Raw genomic sequence first — 27,551 nt, 5'->3', positions numbered from 1 at the left:
GAAAAATCATTAAAAGGGGAAAAAAGGGCCCCATGGGAAGTGTGGGATGGAAGGTGGGGAGCTGCCACCCCTCCGGATGGGAGCCCCACCGCAGAGCCTTTGGGGTCTTCCACGTGACACCTTGCGTGCGGAGTTTTAACTAAGCGAAGGGACACCCTCTTTTCTCCTTTGTAAGCCCAGGGAGACCACCCTCAAAGATACTCCACCACGAGCTGCAAACAACTGCCCTCAACATTTCAACCAAGTCCTTTTAAGGCCAGACAATTAGGTAATGGCAGAGCCTATGCTGCTAAAAGAGCCCGAAGATAAATGCATGCCCAGTCGTCGCAGAATTACTGGAAGCTGTACTAAAGGCATGAAGGAATTGGTAACAGATGATGATTATCTATAAAAGGAATAAGAAATCTTTGAGATTTGTGCTGTTCCCTGGTTGAGCTGCTGGGCTCCGGCTCTGCTGCGTATTAATTGCTTACAAGGCTGCATGTATATTTTATGCTCAGTACCTGCCTGGAACATTTGTTGGATTTAGCCTTGATTGATGAACCACTGATTATATACGTCTGTGGTCCTTGGCAAATTAATAAACTGTTGACTGGTAAAGATTAACAACATGTCATGATTTGCGAAACAGTGTCCGGAGTAAAGCTGAAGCAAACCTAGTGCTAAAATTAGAACACGAATGCTCCCTGAACTCTATAAAAAGGGGATAGCTTAATTAAATTACATCCCAATATTGCCCATAGCACTTACCAAATTGGCAAATTGAGTTCATGGCAGTTCAGCTTTAAAAGTAACTGACATCCCTGCAAATTTGCAGCAAATGATCCTATCCCTGCCCGCACTGGAAGCCCAACGCACACCCGGCAGACTCCAGGAGCCCAGCTGGGATGAGGAGGGGACGTATCGCTCAGCGCAGGGGCTGGTGCTGCAAGGTCGCATGCTGGGGCTGCGGCGAGCTCCAAAACTCAGCTCCCATCACCTGCAACCCCACTCAGCCCCATGAGCATGACCCGGGGCTGGGGGCAGCGCTGCTTGCCCACCCCTTAGGCTTTTCAGATTGACAGCCATGGACCCGTGGCCAGAAACATGGGGCAGTGCCCCCCCAGACCTCTGCTTGCACCCCTGCCATTGCTGGGGACCTACACGCAGGTGACGAGTGTAAGACATCACACGGAGTTGGGAGAGCTGGGAGGGATGGAGCACTGTGCCCCGGGCGTCAGTCCAATGGGAAGCAGGGGGAAACGTGGACCAGAGGTGGGATGCAGCAGCCGTCTCCAAACTGCCCCCCAGGGAGCTTAGCTCTGCTGCCTCAGGCTACACCTGGGACTGGGGAGCTGGGAGGCTTCACCCCACGACCAGGGACTGTGGAGAAGGGCAGAGCAACCTTGTACTCCTGCAGCAAGGAGAAAAAGTGCTGAAGAGCAGAGGGAGGAGAGACAGGCATCTCTGTGGCCATCTTCTGTCCCTGTGGGATGCGCGGCCCTGGGAGCCCAGCGTGATGTGGGGGGACGGGGGTCTCACGGTCCCCATGTGTCACCTCTCACCCATGGCTCTCAGGGAAGGGATGCGCTCCAGCAGAACCGCTCCCACTGCTTCCCCTTTCTCCCCGCTGCCTGCTGTACGTGGTTCATTCTCTTAAATAAAGCTTCATTTAGACATTACAAAAGCGGGGGGTGCTATTTTCCCCCAGTGACACAGTTTTCAATTTCTGCCTCTCCGTGCACTGGCGTGGTAAGTGCTAGGCCTGTAATTTATTGACAATTTCTATCTTAATATATCCTGACTTCTAAAAAAGAGGCATCTCTTCCCAGCAGCATGGGGTGATCAGAGCCCCAATTGCTTCTGACAGTGTCTGGGAGGCACACTGGTGTTCAGAGAAAAATTACACCACAAAAAAAACAGGGAAAATCCCCCAAAAGATGAAAAAGGCAGCTGCTCCCTGGAAAAGGGAACAAAAGGAAACAACAATGGGGGGGAAAGAAAAGCAGGAAAGGGAGAGAACGGCAAGGGGAGATGGCATTGGGCGCTGCTGGTGACACATCAGGCTGTCGTGCTAAATGGCCTTAACAAGCAATCGGAGAAGGGGATAATGAAAAAGCCACCCCCGGGACTGCACCGCTCCAGCCTGACCTTTCCCGGCTGCCATATATAAACATCTTCAATAAATAAAAAGACACTTAACTCCCACCTCTGCCAAGATGGGAGGGATGGGGCGATGGGGGCTCTGCCCACGGCAAGAGGGGAGGGGAGGGGGCAGAGCAGCGGGTGTGTGTTTGCAGGGCAGGCGGAGTGGGTGACGAGCTCTGGACCCCCGCGGGGGCCACCTCCTGCTGCCTGGCAGGCAGACGGCTCCTCCAACAGCCAGGCGAGAAGGGATGCTCCGGGTTTCCCCCAGTTGCCCAACACTTTGACCCTACACCCCCGCACATCGTATTGGTCTGCATGCAGGGAAGTGGCAGCTTTGCCGTCAGGGGAGACGGGTTAGAGCTGGGAGAGTTGCTGAGCTCTCCTGCTCCCCTCTGGAAGAACAGCAAAACCCCTCTGTGCATCAATAGCTGGGAATGATTCAGAACCTCTGCCCAAAACTAGTGGTTTAGGGTCTAAGAGGTCTTCTGGAGGGGGGATTGCAAAACCTGGGACTCAGAAGATTGTCTGGCAAGATGTGAGCACGTTCAGAAGCAAATCATCAAAACCCTGAGGGTGTCACAGGGGCCCAGAGTGGGAGAGGATGGGGAGGTGCTTCATCTTTCTCCCACACTGGGAAGCACAAGGCAGGAGAAAAGGTGAGATTGCTTTCAGCTTGCGCTTTCTTGACAAGCAGGAAAAGGACCATCAGCCTCAAGCATTTTTCTTTTGCTGATCTGAGCCCCCAGGCTCCTTCCCTGTGGTCCTTAAGGCATATGTGATTTGCCGTGAAGGCCCCGGGGGTGGGAAGAGTCCACCACCAGCACACACATCCCCTTGACCACGTCCCTGGAGAGGGAGCAGGCAACGTCCCCGTCTGGCTTGTCCCCAGAGCAGACGCCAGCCCTGGGGGCCAGTAGCCACGGTACCTACCACGCAGCCTGTCGAGTCCACCTTGCGATCCGAAACACACTTGAAGTTGCGGGTACAGCCACCGTTGTTGCGGGAGCAGTCTCGGACCGGCCCGAAGGAGGAGAGCAAGTCATTGATGGTTTCAAAGTAAGTGGACAGCATCGCTTCTTCCCTTGGAGAGAAAAGGCACCGTTAGGGCTGGCAGGGAACTGGCAGCGCATGGCATGGCCAGGGCAATCCACAGAGAGATCTGCTCTAGCAAAGTCATGGTATTTTGATTAGCAAAATCGAGTCAAAGGAAGCTTCCCAAGAAAATTCAGGCTTTGTGATTACCCTATATATAAAAAATTTGCTGCATAACTCTGCCTTCCTTGGTGAAAATCAGCTAGTTATGGCATTTCAAAGATACTATCTACCACTTTCAGGCAAACTAGCAACTAAGAGATACTTTATTAGTAGTCTGGAGTTGTGTGTGAATCCAACTCTATAATAGACAACAGCAAATCCACAACAGTGAAACTCCTCCTGCACATTTCGCAGCTGGGCCAAGCCTCCCCAAGCACTCACACCTTGTCCATCACCTGGGGACAACTGCCAAAGCTGGAATGCCATATGAAACTTGGCTTCGCGCTTGCTGGGACTTGGGTGTGGAGGGTCATGCCTGCGCTTGGCGCCGGGGGCCGGGGGATGGAGCAGGGGATGCAGGGATGGGTGCAGGCACGGCGCTCTGCTGCACTGCTCCAGCCTGCGACAGCTCCGCCAGCCCCGGACACCACCACGCTGTGACGCCCTGCTCTTGAGCAAGCAAGAAGCATAAATGCCCATGAGTTCAATGTCCATGTAAAGCCTTGGGAAGCTCCCAGCCCTGCCTCTCCAAGCTGCACACTCAGCAGATTTTGTCTGTGACAAAGTGTTCAGGCACTTCGCTTTCTGCTGGGTGCCTGCAAAGGGAACACAGATGCTTGTCGAGAGCTTTAAGAATCTCCAAGGTATTTTTCATCTTCAAAGCACATTTTAAATATTAACTGACACCTGCAACACGTCTTGGGCAACAGATCCCGTCACCCTCTTACCGACTGGAGAGACACAAAGCAATTTACCCAAGATCACAGAACAAGTCAGTGATGGAGATGGACTTGACCTCCATAGACTATTGTACACAGAGGGCTACAAATAAACACTGACCCCTCTAACCTTAAAATACTCCCCCCCCCGACCCCCCCCCCGGCAATGTTGGGAGTCACAGGGTGGTTTATTCCCCTTTAGCATCTCCCCCACTCTCCCATCAGCACCTAAAAAGCCACACAATGACTCAATGTCCAGTGCTAGTCTCCCTTTTTGGGGAGTTTTTAATTTGAAAACCGTGCACTTGGCAATGGAAGAGCAGTGGAGAAGTATTCAGCAGCCCCTGAAGACCACAGCACTGCTGTCTTGAACCAGCACTGCATTATCTATCAGCGGAGGGCCCCAGCGCACACACACATGCCGTCACACTCACGCACGCAGCCCTGCCAACACCAAATGCTCAAAAAAATCATGAGTCAGGCATTAAAAAAAATATGAGATTGGCATAAAAATGATGAGATTTTAAAAATAAATCAGTCACTGGGTGAGGGTGTTTTTTTTCCCCTCCCCTAAATTTGCCTTCTGCTTTCTGAGCCTTTAGAGTGTAATTGAGCTTTTCCCTGCAAGCTTAAGGGCTAGAAACTACCCAGAGACCAAACCCAAAGAGATAAAGCCCTACGCAGTACTGAAGTAATGATTTTGCAGATTCTAGATTTCCAGGCAGTCACAGGATTCCAGAAGCTGGGACTTTCAGCAAGGAAAGCACCATAAAACCAGCAAGAACTGGTAAATTGGCACATTCCTGCTCAGACTGAGGTGGAGGGCAGCTTCTCCGCTACTGTGGGTCAGGGCAGACAAGTTACCCCGGCACCAGCGTACCTCCGTGCCCACCGCAGTGCCCCTGGCTGCATCGCTGCCCCGCGTAGCAAAGTCACGTCTGCGCTGCCTGCTTTCACCCCAATTAATGCTTCCCAATTAACTTTTCCTTCTTGGTGATAAGGCTTCCAATATTCCCCCTCTCTTGGCCCATCTCCTAGATTTTCCAGCATATTTGGAGCTGAATCTCCCTCTGTCCTTTCTTGGTCGTGTTTCAAATACCTTTAGAGGCCCTTTTCTATTAGCACTCTGTTCCCACCAGAATTTGGAGCTCCTCCGAAGTGAGGGAGTGAGAAAGACACAATATATTAGATCGGGACATGTATTTCTGCTGGAGATATGGGGGGAGAGAAAGAGCATATTATTTACTAACCAAAAAAGTCTGCTTATTAATGTAGAGATAATTATTTAAATAAAAAAAAAAAACAAACCAACAAACCATGACAACTCCTCTGCCACCCACCCGGAAAGCTCAGCCCCATCTGGTCCTTCCGAGGGGTTTCTCATCATATGTGCACTGCAAAAAGTGTGTCCCCGTGCTTCCTCCTGGCTTTATGATTTGGCCACCAACCAACCAGACCCTCCTGCAGCTCCCACGGCCCTGAAGGGAGAAGGTGAGGAGCTACACCTGTGCTGGGTGGTGTAAAGGAGACCCCGGGGCCAGATCCTTGGCCAGGGTAACTCCAGAGAGCTGGAGAAGAGGGCTCATCCCGCACGGTGCTGTGCTCCCGGGCTGGGGCTGGCAGGGGCAGCTCATCACGCTTATAATTTAAAAGCTGGAAGTACAAAATGACCTTCTGCCCTCAGGAGGGTGGAGGACAGGAACAGGAACCTTGCTCTCCAAAATCATGCCTGGCATAATGGATGACCCCCAACAAAACATGGGCAGGGGCTGCTGAGCCAGAACGAGCCACTAAATGCATTAAAATATTAACCTCGCCGGCAGGTGGGGAAGCGGAGCTGGGGGTAAGTGTTCAAACGTCACCTGCGAGAGGAGCGGGGTGCCGGTGCTGCCTGCAGACGGAGGGGGTCTGCTTGGCCAGACTGCTTCTGCACCGGCCGTCATTAGATGAGAGGGGCATCACTTCAGAGCGGTGCCCTGACAAAGGGGACGTCAGCAGATGAGAGGGCTGACATGCTCGGAGCAAGCTCTGGTTTCATCTGCCTCCAGCGGGGCTGGCAGAGCCGGGCTCGGTGCAGGCAGGCGCTGCCGAGGCTTTGGCACTGCCAGCCTCGACGCCTCCGTTTAATTTTATGGGGTGAAGAGCAATAATTAACTACCTGCCTCCCGCAGTGACAATGGGACAGGCAACACGTGTCACGGAGCAGATGATTTTCCACCCACGCAGCTCCAGTGGTGACCCCTGCCCGTCCCTCCCTGCCCGCTGTATGGGGCTGCAGCCCCCAGGCCCCAAATCCGCCCTGAAGAGCCGGCAGTGCCGACGAGGCAGGGGACACATGAGGAGCGATGGCAGCGTCTGGCCACCACCGCGCCGTGCCCGCCGGGGGCAGCCGTCCCTCCCCACCGCCCAGGCACGCCAGATTAGACCAGCCCTGACGGATGAATCACTTTCCCTGCAGTAACGAGCTGCCTGCAAAGGAACAGCTCTTTTCTCTTGTTCTCCATCTACCTGTATTGGATTTCATTGAGTGACCAGGCCTCCCAAAGCCACAGCCAGACGCCCAAATGATACACTTATAAATGAAATGCACTCCCCTCTCTGCCAGGACCTACCGATGATACACAGCCTCAGTAAAAGCCCCTTTTCCAACAGCTTCTATTGCCACAAATGGTCGGCGCAAAGCACAACAGCAGGGCTCGCCACCTGACTTGCCACAGCTCCTGCGGTGCAGAACACAGCACCCAACCTCTCCCAGCCCCGTACCACCTTCCATCCCCTGCACTCGCCTTGATTCCCTTGAAAATACTTTTCTCCACCTTCCTTCTTTGTTCCAGGCCCTTGTTAATGAAGCAGATTCAGTGACAAATATCACTGGGGGTTATTTATTCATGAAATACCAACACCAGGCAATTCTCAAAGCCTCCAAAGCACTCATCTCAGAATAAGCTCCTGAGCTTCGCAGTGGCTCTTCTCTCCAGCTCATTCTGGAAGGGGATTAGTGGGTGTTATCCAACTCAGCTGCCCCTTTTTATTGTCTGCTAATGGTTAAAGGCTTCGGTGTCTTACAAAGTTAACCATCACTGAGAAAAACAAAGAAAAGGATGTGAGCTGGGGACTAAGCCAGTGCTGCTCTACCATCTGCTCCCCGAGCTGTGTTTGGAGAGGGATCAGGGGAGATTTGGGGTTCATGAGTTTCTAGAGACAGGGCCCACTAGCAGCAAAAGGCATGATGCTGCGTAACCTGAAGCTTCATCCCAAAGGAGATCATCATCCCAAAGGAGGGACCGGCACAGAGCAGGGACCCAAAACCACCCGGGGCAGCCCAGCCACCATGCCTCGTGTCCAGCACCTCGCGCTGCTTCCTACTGCCATTGGCAAGAGCCCGCTCAACAGGGAACTTAAGAGCTGATGCACTTGCAGACCAGGACAGAGCAATTTACACCCAGATTCTGCCTTTTTCAGCCCAACAGCTGCTTGCCTGAGCAATTTTGACTGTCTCTAGCCACGAAACTTCCGCTGGGCTGCAAGACTTGAGAAAGGGCTGGTGTCCTTGTCGCTAAGATCCCACCAGAGAAGTGTCTCCCTGTGCAGACTTTGCTCCCTTTTCCTGTTATGTCCAACCAGGGGCTAAACCTGGATGTCCTTTGCCTTTCACCCTTCTTCCATGGCCCATCAGGTCATCTCACCCAGAGCTGGCTTTACCCAGAGGGACCCTCGGCCTTTGCCCCATGGATGCTCACGTGGGAGCCGTGGAGCTAGAATGGGAGCTTTCCCATTCTAGTCCCCATTACAGTCCCACCCAGCCCCGAAAGCTCAAGCCGAGCACCCGTCCCTCCAGAGCAGTTTCCAGGAGGAGCTGGATGGCAAAATGCCTCCAAGGAGTCCCCAGACACAGCCCCAGACCTGCAGCAGCTGAAGCCCCAGTCCATGTAGTGGGTTGGCTATTTCCTCCCCAGCAAATACTCTGAGCATCACTTGTGCTCTCACCTGTTCCCCTCTTTTTCTCTTCTTTCACATCTCTTTTTCCTCCACTAAACCCCAGCCTTCCTCTGCTAATCCGGCCAGCACTGAAATCATTAGTGAGATTGCCAAACTCTTCCTTGAGTTTCAGACTAAACAGTTCAAAGGTATTAATGGAATTGATAGAAGCAGGACCTGCACGAGCCTTTTTGCTGCCTCTGTCTGTAGCCACGTGGGCTGGACACTTCTTCACCAGCAATGAATTGCAAATGCTGGGTGGAAGATGGAGAGCCGAGGAGGGTAGGTGCTTTCATCTGCAAGCTTGAAATATCAGATTGGAGGGGTGTTACAGACCGTAGCAGAAGCAAAGTTAACCCAGCTCTTCGTCCCTGGCTTTCTGCACTGCAGCGCTTGGCCGTGTTAAGGCTGGGAAGAGCTCAGGGTGTTCACACAATGCCCAGTAAAATTCATCACAGAAATGGGCACGGCGGGTCTGCCTGCCTGACCAACACATGAAGCCCAGCTGAGGGTGCGCTGCAAAACTTTTAAACACATTTTTAATGTAAGCATTACACATAACCAATAAAACCACAAATTGCATCTGCAAAGCCCAACAGTCAGAAGTGAATTGCTGGGGTTTGACCAGCACACGGGGCTGGGGCCCTGGCTGCAGGCAGACTCCTCGGGACCCCGAGGTACCACTACCTGCTCTGAGCAACATGGCATTCCCACTCACCTGCAAAGGAACAGCCATCCTTTCCCCTCCTGGGGACTCACCACCCAGGACCCCCAGCATCTCACAAACGTTAGCCTATTCTCACAGCTTCTCTACACTGGGTATTATTTTCTTCACGTTTAAGACGCGGAGCCAAGGCAACAAGAGATCAGGATTAAAGGTGCTTACCACTGTTGGGTGTCCAATGGGAGATGCTTTCAAAATTATTTTTAGTACTTTTAGCACTTCCCATGCTCACAGCACAATTCCAACCGGGTCTGATTGCACCACAGGCTCAGCTGTTCTGTGCAGAGGGCCATGCAGATAAACACCCGAATTATGATGAATACATGGTCACCTCAGGAAATCAGTCTCTGATTTAAATACAACAGAATATGTTTTCTCCAGGATTTCAACCTTTCCCTTTTTTTATTCTGCCTGCAGCAAGAGACTATTCCCTCTACAGCCCTCTCCTGCACCCACTACACCGTTTACCAAGTCCATAGGTCATGCAGCAACCATCTCCTGCAGCACCGAACCATGAGGTACCTCCTGAGCAAGTCCATCCATGCACAGACCAAGCTGGGATGCATTGGAAAAGTTAATCCAGCCCCAGTGCTGGAGGACCCAACGAGGCGGTGGCAGCTTCTAACCAAGGGACTTCAGAGTCTGAAACTTGGGCACGCTTAAGCCTACGTCTTCAATCAGGTCTCTCAGTGTGGTGCCTGAAGATGTGTGTGCATGGAGCAGATTTATTATTTTATGCAGAAAAACTGAGTTTCAACCCAGCACACCCACGGACAATTTTCAGCCACTTTAATAGTGCTTTGAGGTTTCAAGGAAAAACTTGATCCAGGTCCTAAACTGGGAGAAATCTTCCTTACCTGAGTGATGTTGGAGAAGGCACTTCAATGGAGCTACGCTGGCACACCGCAGATGATGAGCTGCTTACTAAAACTTTTCCAGGTAGTTTCACTTCTTGTCGTAATACTATAATAAACACTTGCAAAAATGCTCTCCCAAAAACCTTGAGGTTGAAACTGTGAAAAATTCCCTACCACGCTCCAATAATTTGCTAGAGCTTCAATAAAACAATCACTCTGCCAAGGCGTTTTGAGGACACCTCAGCAACCAGAAGGGCCAGAAATTTAATTACAGCAAAGCAAAGCAAAAACAAACACACCGGAATAAAAGCGAGCTCAGGAAGTCCATCACATGCAGCACACGTCCCGGGAGACACTAGAGGACAGGGATCTTCCTGATCACACCAGGTGGGCCCCCATCCTCGGATGCGGCACGGCTCTGCCATACAAAAGACCGGGATGCCACAGCTGAGATAAATAAAATAGTTTTAATTCTGGGCATTTTTTTTCCTGTTTCAGGGAAGAATTGCAGTCACCACTGCAACCTTGCGCAAGCCAAAGTCAAAGACAGGCGATGCCAGCTCAGTCTCCTTTGGCACCAGGAGGTTTAAGAAAAGGCACACAAGCCTTAATAGGGATGATAAACCAGGGTCAGTACGCTGAAAATTACATGTGTCAGCGCCTGCTTCACCACGGATTGTAATTAATCCCCAGTTCGGTGGTTGCGTTTCCCGTGCGGTGACGCTATCATCAGGTCAGGATGCTCCTGTGCATCAGGCACCTCAACAGCAAGATGTGGAATGGGATGAGACGGAGGCTTGGAGCACAGCAAGTGCTCCAGGTGGGACAGAAAACCCGCGCTAAGCACCTGGGGACACCAGCCAGGAGGAGAAGCACAGCCAAGCTCGTCGCGGCCAAATGGATGCGTGTTGTCCTGTATCCCCACCTCCCCGTTCTGCATTTATTTAGGGTACAGCTTTCCCAGCCATTTCTGAGGTCCCAGCCTTTATCCTCCTGTTTTATATCTCTTGGAGCTGACAGCTGTGTCGCAGGGGCTCAGGCCCACCAAGCACCTGGCAAATGTCCCCGCTCCTGTGCATTTTCCACCTGCCCCTCATTAGCTTCATCAGGAGCTAATTCTTCAAGGCAGGGATGTGACTGTCCCCATCTCGAAGGTGTCCAGCACTGACAAAACTACTTCTCCCCTTCCATGCAGATGCAAAGCCCCAGCTCCCTGCTGCTATTACCACAACCACTCCTAACATCCCAGCTGATGTTTCAGCTTCCAAGGAATCCGCTTCCCTCTGTTGACCATATCACCAGCCAGAGCCAGGCACACCTAATTCAGTTGTATTAACTTTAGTTGTTATTTACCTATGAAGCACCAAAGTTACACGAGATGAGCCTGACCCATCCCTTTCCCTACACTGCTTCTCCAAACTTCAGCTGCAAAGAAAAACTTCATGATTTCTAGAAGTTCAAAAAACAGTAGCAAACCAGAAGCATGGGAAAAGCGTAGTTTCAACATCTTAAGACATAAAATTATGAAAAAATATAGCATTTAGACCACGAGGAACAGAAAGAACAACATGAGGGGTTCTAGGCAGCTCCAAATATTAATAATTTAAGCAGTTTATAGTAATGGAATCTGCTTGTTCAACACAGAATCAGTAGTAGTACATATTAATTGATAGTAATTGAGCACTAATTAACTCACAAAGTAATGTTTATCTAGGAAAATGGATCACGCTATTGGCGCGGGGGTTATCAGCAAAGGCAGAAATGCATAATTAAAAAATACATAAATGAAAATTATCAAATGATTTCTCTAAGCTAATTAATATTTTCACTAGCTCAGTTTGCCCATCAATTCCTTCCATCCCATCCTCTCAAATATTATTTTCAAAATAGTGAACGTGTAAATACATTTCTGGCTTCAATTTAGAAATAAAAAACAACTGGAGGAAAAAAATCTGTGCAGAAGGGGAAGGTAGAGACCACAGGGAGGGCTCGCGGCTTGCCACGGCGGAGCTGCCCTGAGCCGAGCAGACCTTGCTGATGCTGCTGGCTGCCATGACAGGAGGCATCCAAAACCACTTCTAACACCCCCACCAACAAAACGCTGACCCCTGCACCACGCAGGTGGGCGGCCAGGAGTCCCGTGGGCTTATCGGGAGGGATGGAGCGAAACACATCATGCTGTAGGAGGAGAAGTGAGGGGTGGGAGGGAGAGAAAGCTCGTTTGATGTTGATTAAACCCCTGGTTCTGACCCCAGAACCGCATACTGTGACCAAGGGCAGGGGCCCAGGAGGACAAGGGAGGCCAGCCCGGCTCCAGATCCTCCATGGAGATCAGGCTTCTGCAGGAGCTTGGCAGGGAAGCGGCACGGGCTCTGCTATCATCCCTGTCTTGCCCCTGCAACCAGCCCTTCCCGCAGCCCTGCCACTCAAATCCAGGGCAGCTGCCAAGCACAGTACCCCACAGTTAAACTTACAGGGAGCAAAGCCCCCCAGGGGACATGCCACGTCCCGGCTATCTCCGCCTGGATGGTGGGATCTCCACCGGTGAAGGGATCCTGCAAAACATCTGCCCTGCAATGCAGAGACATGGAGGTCCATCAGGCATCCTGCAATCGGGAGCCACGGCCGTACGCAACGCAGGTACGCGCAGGTCTGCGCTCGCAGAAAAGGTATAGGGAAGGAAATTATAAAGGTTGCATTGTGACTTGCTCAAAACTTAAGAAAACGGGAGACCTAAGGTTGCCAAGGCAACCTTAATTCAGTCTCTGGTAATTATGCACTTTGATGAAGGTGTGATTTCAAGACCACATACAGGAGGGTTATCTGAAGGACCTATTTCTCCCCAAACACCAAAGGTGATGGTGCTGAGCTGTAACCAGGTGTCTCTGGGTGCCTGAAACAGTCCAGAGCTCGACCTTTAGGCATCCCAAAACTCATCCCTGGGTACCTATGAACATCCGCTGGCTTCTCAGCGTCCTACAAACAACTTCATCTGCAGCTTCTCAGTATCTTGTTCTCTCTTTGTTGGAGGACGCATAGCTCCTACTTTACTGTGCTCTATTCAGGTGCTGTTCTGCATGCACAATTACTCGGCTCATCATGGGTTGCTTATCCTTTGCTCAACACCAAAACGCAGCAGTATTTCACAACCAATAAAGTGATTAAGTCCCCAGTCTCCCTCTTACCACCCCCATTTTACAGATGGGAAGCTAAGGCCCAGGAACAGTAATATAGAAAACATCCACTACATTACACGCACCAAATCTGAGACATGTAGACTTGATGTTTCAGAGTGCTTAGCATTAAACGACACTTCTCCTGCTCAAAGCACAGCTCTCATTGACTTGGGTTGAAGTTTTTACAGCTCCACATTAATGCAGATCATTCCCAGAGCAGGTTCATTGGCTGCACTGAGTGAGGCAAAGGTGAAAAACTAGGATATGATCATGCCATTAAAGACGGTTTCATAATGCATACGCACAGAGGGGCTGCCTGAAGGCTGCACAGCAAACTGACCCTGGCACCTCCCGGCTTTGGAGTTTTGCAAACTTGATAACGTTTGCTGAAGAGGAGCCTAATTGGGATTTTATTCTGAGCAGGGAGGAAAGGGGAGGCATTTAGTCTGGAAGAGAGGACATTTTTCAGCAGCAGTTGCAGGACGCACCATCACTCAGCCTTTGGTGAGCAGAGCTCTCCCCAGGGCAAAATCATCCTGTCAGGCTCCTACCTGCCCGCTCACCATCCTCTTCCCCTCTTGTCCCCCGTTCCCCCAGTTCCCCTTCCCCGCTAGACACAAACTCGGTATTTCTGGCCAGCCGCTGCTGGCCACCCTCACTCCCTCAGCCAGCATTTCCGAGCAGGAATGCTTGGCTGTGCTCGGGCATGGAGGATTGCTGCCGACTCTTGCTGCTAAAATCAAACAAGACTTCATGCCGTGTGCAGTGATTCAAGTTTTTCAGCACCGCTTTTAAGCTGGTCAAATGAAGGCGGTTCTTCGCCTGTAAAAGAGAGACCCTCCACAAAACGTCTGCCTCAATCCTCTGCAACAGTTTTGCCTCAGGGAGAAAAAGAAATCTTAGAAAAACAAGCAATCAAGCAAAAGCCTAGACAGAAGGCTTGGGATCTCTCATCCTAAACTATTAAAGGCTGTAAACATCATGAGATGGGTCAGGCCACCCCAGTACCAGGCAGCGATTGCAGCCCTGCCTGGGCTGGTCTGAACAAAACATAGATTTGCATAGACTTTATGTGGCATGGCGAAAAATGCCATTAACCTCACTGCCGTGATGGGCTCTGGGCTCTTCCTCGCTACCTCGCCTGTATTCGCTCCCAACACGGACCCGGGCAGACACCACAGAGGAACTGAGCATCCAGCCACTTTCTCCTTGTCTTTGCCCTTCAAAATAGTCAGCAAACCAAGATTTCAGGTCACTGCTCATTCATCAGCCCAAAGGGATGAGCTGGGGATGAGCTAAAGGATTTTCCCATTTAAAACAGACATATATTCTATCCCAAAAGAGAGCTTGGCTGTGGCAGTTCCCATGTCTCCTCCCTGCTTTCCCCACCTCGAAACTGAGATCCTCGCTGGTGGGATCTCAAAGGGGCCAGAAAAGCAGAGAGGAGCTGGAAGGATCCCAGCCCACGTGTTGGCTCTGTCCCCTGCCCCTGTGCCCCAGCCCCGGGGGTGGTACAGCCCTCTCAGTGCTGAAGCTTGTCCCCCAGCCCCACGGAGGCAGAGATGTCCTACAGCACCCCGTGAGAGCTGGGGACCGACCCAGTACGGGGTACGGCATGGGGAGCTCTATCTCCCTTGGTCATCGTGAGCATTTTGCAATGGCAAGCTTGAAAATCCCAGCTTGGTGCTTAGACTTCAGCATTTTAGGCACAAATGAGTCACTGGGGTTTTCCTTCCCCTTCATAGCCTTCAAGGGTATTTTGGACAAGCCTTCTGTTGTAATGGGCTCTTCTGGATCTGACTTTGTCGCAGGGTCAGCAGGAAAGGTTGGACTTTGCAGGGAAACTGGGAGAGGGAGGGGGTTACCCTCTAGCCCGTTGTTTGCCTGCACCCAGGCACGGGGACCAGCCACATCCCAGACTCAACCACTCTCATCACACAGCAACTGGGATTTTTTTTCTCAAGAAACGTATAAAGTGCTTAGATGCAGTGGTGATAAGCACTTTAGAAATGTCAATAGAATTAGATTAGATAAATAGGAAACAGCCAAGGCTGCAGGATCAGACATCCATGCCCTGATTTTTCACAGGTGCTCCTATCGATCCGCTGGGAACAGACAGCATCGAGCCCCTGGGAAAACGGGTGCCAGGGATCAACCATCTCCTCATGGGCAGCGATAAGCATTCAGAGTGTGGATCCCTGCCCCGATGAGATGCTCACCGCTGGCAGGACAGCCTGTGGAGAAGCCAGCCCTATAATGCCGCAGCAGCTCAGCATCCCCATGCAGATCCAGGGGCAACACTAGGCTCTGCAATAAAGCTCTGTCCAGCTGAACCCCCCTGAAAGCCACACAGCTGGGTGACCTTCACCAACCCCTCCACATCCCAGGGTTCACCAGACCCTGTCGACCCTACCTGCACCCCATAGACCTGGGGAGCTGGGTGCACTGCTTCCCAGCCACGGCACTGGGCGAGCAAGCATCCCACGGCATTGGCATACATACAGCTGCACAGAGAGAGGGGTAAGAGCCCATGAGAAGCAATACCAGAGCTTTTTGGAGAATCAAACCCATGAGCTGTATTTCAGAAAACACCACACACCTGGGTCATTTACTAGGGATGCATTTATGCATATGTATACATATATGCATAGCTTTGCTGCTAAATATAGCACTTTCTATCAGCAACACTCACTGGCTTTGAAAGAGCCAGGTGAATGTCCGCAGACAGAGGAACTGAGGCACAACTAGATTATTTACAGTTCGTTTCCAGAACTAGTCTTTGAAGTTGGAATCCAATTAATTTTATACCTGGGGAGAGATTTGCATAGGGATTTTCCATCCGTATGGGCAGATTTTTCAAAGGACTCAGCTCTTACCAAGGCACCCAATGCCAGCTGTGTTTTCCAAGGTGCCCAGCATCCATTAGTAGCTCCTCAATGTACAGCCAGGCTTGTCACAAGGGCAGCACCCTCCTTGGAAAGCCACCAGGTACCAAGCCCTTCTGAGGACACCACCTTCAGAGGTCTGGTATCCAGAGGTGAGGGGCACCCCAATCTGCTGCCGCCTTTGGTAGGGACCCATCCCACACCTGCCTGGAGATGTGGGCACTTGAGAGCAAATCATTTCCTACCACAAAGACAGGGATTTTCTGCCAGTTTAAATCCCTGAACAAGCACAGTCCAGGATCAGAGAGAGGCCCCTGGGGGAAGCGATGGGCATCAGTGGCTAAGGGAGGACCCGGACCGCCCCGTGGCTGGTCCCACTAAATCACCTTGGCTAAGTCTTAAAACTGCACCCACACCGCCAGGAAGGTTTGTCTTGTATCTCCCCTGCAAAGATGCCCCGTGCCCCATACCCCTCTCACCCCCACGTCAGTGAGTGCTGCCCGGACAGACCTCAAAGCAGCCACATGCTGTCCCCAACTTGCAAACTCTTTGGGGCAGAAGCTGTATTTAGACCTGTGCATGGGGCAGCTCTCTTCAGTGCACTTAAATGAACCTTTCCTGATTTACAGTCTTACGAATACCCCAGCGGAGAGGCAAGCAAGCCTTTCCCCACTCCCTTTCACACCCCCACTGCAAACCACAGCCCCTGGGAGCCCATGGCACTGTGCCTGAAAATCTGTGATCCGAGTGATAGCTGCAAAGCATCACCTTCAGACTTTTGAGGAAGAGGCAGAGCTTCAAATGCACATGAAAACCCCGAAGGCCAATGTTTCAGAAGCAAACAGCACCCACCAGGAGGGAGGGGGCAGCCCTGGCCATGGCAACACCTGCCAGTAATGAGATGACCTGTGGGCTTCCTCCCGCCTTGCCAATTCGCAGGGTGATTGCTCTACAGTTTCAGCCTTGCCCGCAGCCATATCGTATAGCGAAGGCTGCCGAACTGCGTCCAGGGCCAGGTGTGTACAGAAAAAAAGGATAATCAGCATTTTAAAAAACAAAAAAAAAGGCGAAGAATCTGGCACTGAACTCTGTTGCATCCATTTTTGTTCCTGCTGAACCAAATTGACTGCCATCGAAGCAAATGGCAGATGAAGAAAACATTGACTTTCTGCTTGGGTCAATAAACAAGATGAATTGTGTGGGGAGTTGAATGTGGAACAGGGAACATCATCATTTACCTGAGGAAGAGAGAGGGTTAAAGGCAGAAAGGCTGAAGCAAGGCACATGTGCGTATCTCACATAAGGACACTTCACTTGGGAGCTCAACGCTGGGAGGCAGGAACTGTGTCGGCTCTGCCAAGGCTTGGGACTATGCAGTGAGACCGGGTCTGCTGTGCTCAAAACAGAAGATCTCAGACCCATATCCTGGGATAAGATGACAGGGGATTGCATTCCTGAAGCTGAGCATCTGCTGGTGCCAATGGCATTTTCCTGGAGTGGGTGCGCAGCCTGCACAGGGCTGGGACCCGACTTCTGGTCCAGAAGTGGCCAGACCAACCCTCCCAGAGGTCTCAGAGATGCCAAGGATGGGATTCAGCTCACCCATCCCAAGGTAACCCAAGATACACATAGGATTCATCACTTCTGGCTCCTCCAAACTCACCGGGAGAGATCAGCTCAATTTGGGGATGATGCCCCTGCCCTAAGGTGGTCAAGGACTGCAGCAAGAGCTGATCGATGCCCTGAGCTCCATGGACCAGATCTCTGCTGATTAGAAAGGGCATCCTCGGGGGCTAGCTTAGATACAGATCTAGGGACGATCTAAGCTGCTCCTAAGTGCAGTCAAATCAGTCCCAGCCTACGGCCCTTGGGACCTCCTCCAATAGATGCCAAAGAGAGAAGAAGGAGCCTGTTATTGGCCTTCCTGAGGAAAGGGAAGGTCTTGAGCTCACCCGTAGGATTACATAGGTAAAACACCATTTGGGAGAGAGACAGAAACCCTCAATTACGGAAGAAACTCCTTGCACTTTGCACTGTCTTAGACACCCCAGAACTACCAACCTGTAAAATGACAAAATCCCAGTGCCCGTAACAGGATTCATTACCCTTGACATGTTGCCCCATCTTTTAGCCTCTTGACATCGTCGCTACCCTAGTTTAGACCTCCCAGGCAGGCCTATTAATGGTGTGTATGGGTAGAAATGCAGAGGGCTGAGCAGACTCCCAGGGTTTCTCACTAGTCCCAGACTCAGGTTTCCAAAGGAGACATCACTTCGGAAGATCTACCTCCTTATTTTGTTGGGTTATTTCTTTATTTATAAGCCTACCCCCCCGAACAGTAACCCATGACCTGAAGCACCTCTAAAGAGCAGACAATGGTATTAAACCAATGGCAGCACTGTGCTTACACACAAACACACGCTGATTTTGAAGTTTAACTCGGAGCGCCTGCGGCCTTGCTCTGATACCAAGCCTTCCCAGAACAGACATCCTGCCTTCATCTGTAAACCTTTGTGCTATTGCATTATTAAGCTGAACATAAAGAATACACACATTTAATAAAGGCAGAAGAGACTACACCTCCTGGCAGATTCTTCCCTGAGCTCAATTATCAGCACTAAGTGTCTCACATGAAAGGTGTTTAGAAGAGCTGCGCTATGGCAAGGGATGCATCGGGGGCCCGAGCCCGCGGGCAACGATTGGAGCTGCGGGGAGGTGCACATGGGACGGGAGCATCCCTGCCCTTGGGCCGGCCAGATCCCAGCCATCACATTCGTTTCAGTTGCCGGTGTCACAGTGAAGGATATTCAGCTTGAAGCACAATTCACAGGAGTGTGGGACATGGTCGTCTCTACTCCTGCCTGATTAGGTCTGTCAAAACCTATCAGGGGGAAGTTTGCCCGGGAACCCGCTCTCCAGCTGCACATTTAGCAACAGGAGATTGATGGCAGGAGGAAAGGAGGCAAGGAGGGGGAAGACAAGAGCACTTGCACGCTGCAGGACCACCCTCCTTCTCCTGCCCATCACATTCCATTCGCCACCTTTATTTTAGCGTCTATCTTAATTAAGGAGGCTAAATGGAAAGGCTTCCATGCAAATCCACGGTCTGCCCTGCAGGGCTGAGGAGAACGCCTAGAATACAATATGCTTCCTCTGAAAGGCACCAGAGAGAGACATGCAGAGGCGTGCGGAGCCCAGGCTCCCACCATGGACCCCACGAACCCCCTCTGCCAGAGCAGGCAGCGACAGGTGAAGGTCTTCGGATGGATGCCAGGAACATCCATCAGAGCCCGTGGCAGCTGGTGCCTCCGGGAAGGAGAGGGAGCTGTGAGGATCGCGTGGGCTCTCGGAGGAGGCGGGGGGCGAGGGAGGGCTGATCCCACCCCGACACCTGCAGCAGCAAGCACCCCACTCCTCTTCCTGGGGGACCTCTCAGCCTGACCTGTTTCACACTGCAGCTGCACAGGGAGCGATGCCGACCCAATGCTGCGTGCAAGGAGAGATGAGGGTTACCCAAAGCATCTTGGTCAAAAGCTTTCCCAAAATACAAGCGAAGACTCCTCTTTGATTACATACACAAGGGCCAAAACATTGATTTTTCAACCAACGAGCAGCAGCAGAAGCAAGCCTCTGCAAATGTGAACCTTGGAAAAAGAGTCAAGTAGGAGGTTTTTTGAGACAGAGCTTACTGGAGAGGCAAACCTGGGGATTTATGAGCAAGAAAACAGTTGGTGCTTGTATTTTTACCATTTCAAATAGTCTTCTCCATACGTATTTGTGAAAAGCAGGGATCACAGCAAAGACTGAGCTTAATTTGTGTCTCTCAGTTTTTCTCCTGATGGAAGCAGCACCCCAAAGCTGAAATGCTGACCTAACCCTGGCCTGAGGGCAATGAACGTGCTTTCAGCGTTTGGCCTAATTCACATTAGAAGACTCAAATTCGTCTTCAGCAATATTCGCATCTATCTACCCAAAAGCAAACTTGGTTTAAAGCAATGAAGATGATCTCTAAACTCCTGCTCTGCCACCAGAGATGAGCAGGGAGCGTTCCCAGCAATAAAGCCCCGAGCAGGAGCTGGCATTTCAGGATCGGCTGCAGCCTCGGGGGGTGAATTACCGCACGACCGACCGCAGGCAACGCGCAGGATGTGTCAGCGCTCCAGACTCGTCTGTAAAACAGGGACGACAACAACAGATACCTACCTCCCACCGTGCCGCGCAGTTAATTAATGCTCCTTTGAGTTGTGAAGATGAAAAGCAGCCTATAACTGCAAAATAGTGTGTTGTTATTATTATTATTATGAATGAAGCTCCACTTGCTCCACCAGAGTACACCTTAAAGCAGTGCTACTGTAGACACTGTGAATTGTTCCCAGCAGCTGTACGAGTGCTGGCATTTGCAGGAGTTTGACTGTAGACTTGCACATAAGAGCTTTGAACATGTTGGGGAAGAAGAAAGAGAAGGAGAAGAAACAAATAGAAATTCCACCCCATTTTGTGCTTAGCACCTGGAGACGATGCTCCCACCCTCCCGGGGGCTGGAACAAAACAAACTAGAGACAGCAGCATCTCTCCACCTCCCGTTCTTGCCTGTGCTTGACCTTCACGGGCTGCTGTAGCCTTGCACGCATAACGTTGGGACAGATCGTACTGCAAGGGCACTTAAACAGCAAATTAAGATAACACAGCCACTTTAGGAAGTGAAGAATACATTGTCTCTATTTGACAGATGGAAGAAACATAGCGCAAGACACCGAAGTTGCCTGCTCGTGGGCACGCAGCAAGCTGGGGGCGGAACAGCGTCCCTGAACTAAGCAAAGGCGCTGACAGACCCCCTGCTCCGGCCTGGGAGCGCCAGCTGTGCCCAGCTGTTGGCACCACCCAAACTGCATCCCCATCCTCCCAGGTGAGCTGGCAGGAGGGGCCGCAGGAGCACCCCTCACCCACCCACCCGAGAGGCTCTCCAGCCCCTGCAAACCCTCCTTACCCTGCCATGAGCACCAAAGCCAGTGGAGCAGGTCCACGAGGTCCCCAACACCAAGCACAACCCCTGAGCTGTATGCGGGCTCGGTGCTTCTCCTGCCACGGATGGCTTCGAGTTGATAACACCAGACTAGCACACAGCAGAAGAAAGTTCAGATCCTGGCTTTAGTACTTCAGGCAAGTCACCTTTTGGTACCTGCATTATTTAACATTATTTCTTTTGCTCCACCTTGTGTACCTAGCCTGCGTCTCTCCAAGGCAGAAACCGCCTCCTTTGATGCTTATGCAGCACCTGGCGCTCTGCTTTCCCGACTCTGCAGCCAGCCTCTCCGTGCCCTGGCAATGCAACCCCAACCCGCAGAGCAGCTTGCAGCTCTCCATCCCCCCGGCCCTGCCGCTCCCCCTCTCCAGGCCACCACTGCCGTGCCTGGCTGAAGGACTCGATGACTGCAGCACACGGTGCCCACGCTGCTCCTGATAGGTACCTTTCATGTTTAATTCAGAGGCTAGTTTAGTTAATCTGTTTTTTAATAATTCATCCCTTCCATCTTAATTTTGGTAGTTGTTGAAAATCCCTAATAAAACATTTAGGGGCTCTTTTACTGAAGCAATGGCATGATTTACTTGACGGAATCCAGTCTTTGATGTCCTGCCTTAATTCCCTCCCTCCCACCGTGCCTCAATCCTGTTTATCGCTGTGCCAGAGGTAAGAGGTTCTTGTTGAGTTTTGTAGCACTTAGACGCTTGGTCAGCGTTAATAATTCAGCTGCCCCGCATGGCTTGGACAAACCATGTAGCACATCACCTTCTTTTTATCAACGAGTCCCTCAGCCACCGCAGATCCGGGCATCGGCCCGGAGCGGTGCGGAGGGACCAGGCAGAGCAGCTCGACCAACGCGGGTCGGAAGCATGAGCGAAATATCGCAGGTGCCAACTACATTGTTGAAAGAATATACATCCTTTTACAGCGCTTATATTTCATTCTCTACTGCCGGAATGGAGAAACATGCTGGGTTTTTGCATCCGTAATTGGGAAAGAACAGATGGTGAAGGCACAGTTGGAAGTAATACAGCCATTAAAATAATCTATACAGCTTGTAATTCTCCAACATGTGAGAAAGAGGAGGGCCTGCCTTCGCCCGAGTGCCCAGCCCGGCCACTCAACCCGCTGCAATATGGGCGGGAACATTTTTATTTGCAGTTGTTGGGATATTGAGGTGTTTTGGTGGGTTTGACGGGTTTTACCTTTTCCCTTCTCCCAGGGTTCTCCTCTTGAAGCAATCTGAACAGTCAACAGCTGAACCAGAGGGCTTCCACCAGGTATTTATTTGACCCCTGAGTGCCATGCAGGGCACATTTTCCTCCCAAATCACCCAGTTAAAGTGACTGCTAGCGTTACATCTATCTTAATGAAAGAGGAGCAGAAAGCCCCAAGTATTTCAGGCACATAGGGTTGTTTCTGTAGTTAACTTAAATTTTAAATGGAGGTGATGGGAGAAAGAATCTGCAAAAAAAGCCCCATTGATTCATGTGAACTGAAACTTCTCACGGGAACACACAGGCTTTGCCATCACCTCTATCACTTTCAAATCTCAAGCACGCTTCCCTGTAAAATCAGAGCAAGAAAATTACCCAGAAAAGCCCAGACATTTAGCCAATATATGGAAATTGATGTCCTTGCTCTGCATGATTTAGGCCATGGTTTCATAGACCTCTACACCCTCCAGACACCCCAACCACCACACTGTTTGGTACCTCTTGATGGGTGAGGCTTTTTCTCTGGGCTTTCATTACTGCTTTGTGTTGGTTTGTTTTTCAGCATGAACATACTATAAAAAAGGTCCTAGTTCATCAATACAAAACGGAGAAAACATCTCAAAAAAACACATCGGAAGGAGTAATCCTTTCCCACACAGAGCCAGAGGCCAGCATCCCCACCCTGATTTACAGAGCAGAGAAGGAAAGGGAGTCGCAGCAGCATCCCCTGGCTGGGAAACCAAGCACCCCAAGTCCCCCGGGCACTGTGCTTCCCATGAACACCTCCACAGGCTGGACACAAGTATTTTCTCAGCCAGAAACCTCTCCGCTGGGCTTGAAATCCTCACTGTGCTCATGCAAGCAAGTACTCCTCCAAATCCTTACTCTCCGCCCTGAACACACCGCACGGGAGCCAGCAGGATGTTACCTTGACAGCTCGCGTTGCTTTATGGAGCTGTAAATATTTTTTTTAATTGGCTAGCAGCAAGAAAGATGTGTTTTCAGGCTCGACAACATCCAAAATTAACTGCGATTCATTCCAAAAGGGGCGAAGGCGTGGAGGAAAGGGGAACATGAGCCTGAAACCCGCAGAATATAAAAGCCTTGAAAGCAACTGCCAAAAAGCCCCTGCACAGCTGTCTTCTGGCTCTCAGAAAGAGATTAAAACCCCGAGCAGCATCAGGCTGAAGCAGACGTCACGAGGCCACCCTGGGCCATGCTCATGCTCAGATAAGACTCTTTTCTTATTATTATCCTGGAGACGACCCAGCCTTTGCCAACGCATAGCTCTGCCCCACTCCTCGCATCACCCGGCACGATGGGTTCATCTAAACTGAGGCGAGGAGACGCGAGATGCCGGTGCCTGGCGTGACCGGGGCTCCCCCCGCACAGCCCCTGGGCACCTCGGAGGGATCCTCCCGTGAGTGTCAGCATCTCATGTCAGCATCCGTGTGCCAGAGCGTTAAGCTTGACACGCCTTCGTTAGCCCCAGCAGTGCTCTCCAACACCTAATTTGACTAACCCTTTAGTGACTAATTTAATTACCCCGGCCCACAAACTGACAGACAGCTGTTAAAAATGGTTATTGCATTATTAATACGCTCCAGTAATTTCCCATTAAAACTATACTGTTAATAATTTTTTTCCCTGTATTTCTTCCCTCTTAATTAGTCTATTTAAAACTTTGAAGGAATATTCTCTTTATGGTAAATGGGAGCGTCGAGCAAATTACATTTTTGATTGAATACTTCTGTGATAGGCCAGCAAATAAGACCGTTGAGTTGTTAATTATTGTCAGAGTTTCACACGATGCCTGCTAATGAGGCAGTCAATCTTCTCTGCCATTCCTAGAATATTAATGGAGGCCTTTGGTATTGATTCTGTCACCAGGAGGAGGCAGGAACCCCTCCTTCGCCGGTGGCTCTGGGGAAGGCATGGGGGGCTCTGTGCTGGGAGGGGACACGGAGGGGACCAGAGACCTTTGGGATGGGCTGAGCCGAGGAGGGCCTGAAGCTGGTTGAAGCTCGGGAAGCTCTTGGGTGTGTCAACGGGGGCTTGCACAGCTCATGGAGCCGGCGGGGGAGTTGGCACATCCCTGCAGGGATCAACCCCATCAATAGGTGTCGATGCACAACAGCTGCACCCAGGCAGGACAGGCAGCGGGGGCGTCAGCTCCTGCCAGACACGCTGGTCCCTGTCCTCTCTATCTGTCTACCTGTTGACTCCGAAGGGTATCAGATTCACCCCTTACCTTTCCGTGCTAAAAGAATTTGTACTGGGTTTTTTAAGGAAAGGGAAATACCTGATCTGTCTGGACTTCAACAGATAACTTGGTAGAGTGATGTGGAGAAATTATTAACAAAGCCACCGTGGATAAGGATTCACACAGAACTACGAGGTGGCTGAGAGACCATACAAAAGCAGCCTTTGAGTCGGGCTGGAAGATGAGACAGGGAGCTTTCAGTACCATTTCTCAAGCTGCTTGGGGAATGAACCTATCTGATATTTGCACTAGTGTTCTCATCAGAGGATGGAGGAGTTTGGCAGCAAAGTCTTCCACTGTCAAATTCATAGGACTTGACGACTACTCCCACCCAGGGGTCCCATTTCCCAGCTCAGAGAGAGCAAGAGCAAGTCTTGTGGGGCCATGCCCAGTGCTGTCCCCAAAGCCAAAGCCATCTGCTGGCAAACAGGGTCTTGGCCAAGCCATTGGTAATTCTACTAAAAAAATTTCCTGAATTTATAACAGAGGAACCAAGACAGAGAGAGGCAGCTGCTGCCCAGGAGGTCTATGGTTCTATGACCAAAGTCCCAGCTGTCCCGTTAATGGCATCTCTCTGGCAGGCAGGGAGACGTACTTCCCTGAGTGAGAGATTGCATACACACACATGCAATTAAAAGATGCCACATGTATCCCTGCTTCAGCCCCAAAAAGCAAGGTTGAACACACAGAAGCTGTTCCACTTGAGCCATGCAGGCTGTTCAGGTGACACAGCCCCCTGCGCAAGCACGTCTTCCTCTGCCTTCTGCAGCCACATTGTCATCTGCAAAGAAAAAAGGCTGCCCTTCCCAGAGCAGGAGCATTTCTATCACTGCAGGTGAAAATCCCTCACTGCAAGACACGTGGGGCAGACACTGGCACGCTACGTGGTTGTGCGGGCACCCGGCGGCAGGAGGGACCACGGCAGCTCCTGGCAGCGTCAGAGCTGCAGCAGAGGATGTGGGACCAACTTTGCCGGGATGCTGTGGCACCAAGTCGGAGCAGAGATGTGCATTTCCTAACTAGGTCGCCCAGCACTTGGCGCTGGGTTTTATTTCTCGAGGAAGCGCCTGCGTGGGCGCCTGACCCAGAGAACAGCAGGATCGATGTCACACATAGAGACGCCGTGCTGGCCCTGCAAACCAGCTCAGCTCCCTCTAAACTGCCGAGACTTCCCAGCCCGAATCTCCCCGAACGCTGCTCCCACCAGGAACGCCAGGAGAGACCAGATGAATCTTGCAAAGCTCAGAAAACCCCAGTTATAGCAGGCAACATGCCGACGCATGTCAGACTGTCACAGCTGCCGTGGAGAGGCCAGAGCTCAGAGGCTTCACTCCAGCTACCTGCTGCTGCTCCTCCAGCTGGGCTTTGCACAGCCAAACCCACACACTCCCAAAAAATGAGACTGTTTTGGGCTATTCTGGGAACACCCTGCCTGACCAGGTGCCACAGGGGAAGGCCGGGGGGAGAGGTTGGAGCATCTGTGGGGATGCCTCCAACTCTCTGCATGCCCTGTCACCCACAGCTACACAGCTGGAATGACACCAAGGGACCGGCAGAGGACAACAACCTCCATAGGAACAGCCACCCATCCGTGCTGTAAGCAGTGGTGGGCTCAGGACCACCATCCCCGCAGCAAAGGGACAGCAAAGCTGCTGCCACCTCCCCACCTCTGCCTACCCCACACGGTGCTCTCCCAGCAGGCTGCCAAAATATCGGGGAGCCAGATGTTCACCAGGAAATTTTTTCATGCTCCCTTAAATCCCACCAAAACCCCAGCTGATGAATCCAAAAGGCACATAAAAATCACAGCTTCTCCCTGTACCGGTCGACAGATCTGCACTCAATCCCACCTGTTTCTTGGCCCCTCTTGGAGCCAGGCAAGGGGACAGCAGGAATTACTGTGGTTTCTTTTCTACCATGGAGCCAGGCAGCAGATGAGCATGCCCAAATACCGGCAGTGTCTCCCCACTCAGTCACCCCAGCTGCTTCCAAGCCCGTCTGCTGCCTGCTTATGCTTTATAATTGAGTCAGGCACTGTTTTCACTGCAAGGAAGTTTTTCAGGCTCAGACTAAAAGCTCCTTTTCCTTTTTATAAACCAGGCTTCTATAAAAGAGGAGGTTTCCATATATAATAATTGCCTGTGATGCAGCATATCCCAGTTTAACCAGGAAAGTGGGAGTCTGTTACTCTCACTGAGCTTCAGATGTGATGCCACGAAAAGCCCTTCAGGTCAATGGCAGCCATTATTGACCCTTCTCCTCATGTATCAGCTATGTCTGGGCACAAATCATGGCTTTAACCCCCAAAAATGACCCACGTCTTCACAGTGGTCTGGCCCCAAGTCCAACTAACACAAACCCAGGAGGGTTCCTTCACCTGGACCCAGGTCCCACCGCACAGGCAGGAGGGTAGAAAGGGTGGGCTCAGGTTTGCCTACAGTCACATCAGGTAGGGATGATCTGCTCCTGCCTTAAGTCCTGGAGAAGCTCCTATAAGGGAGAGAAGCCAGGTCTCATAACACACCTAGTGCTGGCTTCTTGGCTCAGATAAGTGAAGCACCACACCCTGCCTCCCCCAGGTCTCCTTTCCCATGGGGAGAATCAGGATGATAACCAGAGCCGTCAATAGCTCCCTGGAGGAACAGGGAACATGAAGCACCTATTCAGAAAGGGTGAGAACTAAGGAGACAGATAGCCTGGAATAGTCCATCCATAATAAATAGTCTTGTCTTGCAGTGGTGCCCATCCCAACTACATGGAGCAGGTCTAGGAGGGCTCATTTTAGTTCTCAGCACCAGTCAACATCCTTTGGACCCAAACAGAAGCCAACTACTAACTTATAGGTAAAATGCCACCACAAAGACTGGCTGTGGGCATGAGGTGAGCAGAAACACACAGCTTCCCTGAAGGAAGGCATCGACACGGAACAGGAGGAAACCGGGTACCACCACTCAACACCTCCCAAGCGCCTACGCAGGGCGCTCGGGGACGGGCGGGCTGTGAGCCAGGCCAGCAGCCACTACCAACGCTTGCAGGCAAGAGGCAGCACTGCCCAGATGTCACTCAGCTTCTGCAGAGACTGCCACCTGGGAAAACAGCCTTGGTGCTACTGAGCTTAAAGTTCATGCTTCAAAATAAGGGCAGGCTTTGAGTTAATAAAGGGTTAATGGCAGATTACGGGCTGTCAGCCTGAGCACATATAGAATAAAAGGGGGGCTGAGATCAAGAGCCTTGTGGTGAGTTAACTCCATCCTTTCCCGCAGGGTCTTCAGGGCATGCCCCTGGGGAAGCAGTGCAGAATAGCTGCTCCACAGCATTTACTTTGGTA

The 27,551-nt window shown here is 51.3% G+C and overlaps 1 protein-coding gene across 2 annotated transcripts in view; it reads right to left on the bottom strand.

Moving 5' to 3' along the window:
• The window catches only part of ASTN2 (astrotactin 2), a 358,900-nt gene that overhangs the window by 162,167 nt on the left and 169,182 nt on the right, over positions 1-27,551 (bottom strand). For both annotated transcript variants that reach the window (XM_064469222.1, XM_064469223.1), the window contains one exon: positions 3,058-3,208. In XM_064469222.1, coding sequence (XP_064325292.1) covers positions 3,058-3,208 — 151 coding nt within the window. The remainder of the gene's footprint in view (positions 1-3,057; positions 3,209-27,551) is intronic.

Source organism: Phalacrocorax carbo, chromosome 18, assembly GCF_963921805.1.
Source record: "Phalacrocorax carbo chromosome 18, bPhaCar2.1, whole genome shotgun sequence".
In the NCBI taxonomy this organism is placed as follows: Eukaryota; Metazoa; Chordata; class Aves; order Suliformes; family Phalacrocoracidae; genus Phalacrocorax; species Phalacrocorax carbo.
This window is presented reverse-complemented; position numbering and strand designations above follow the sequence as displayed.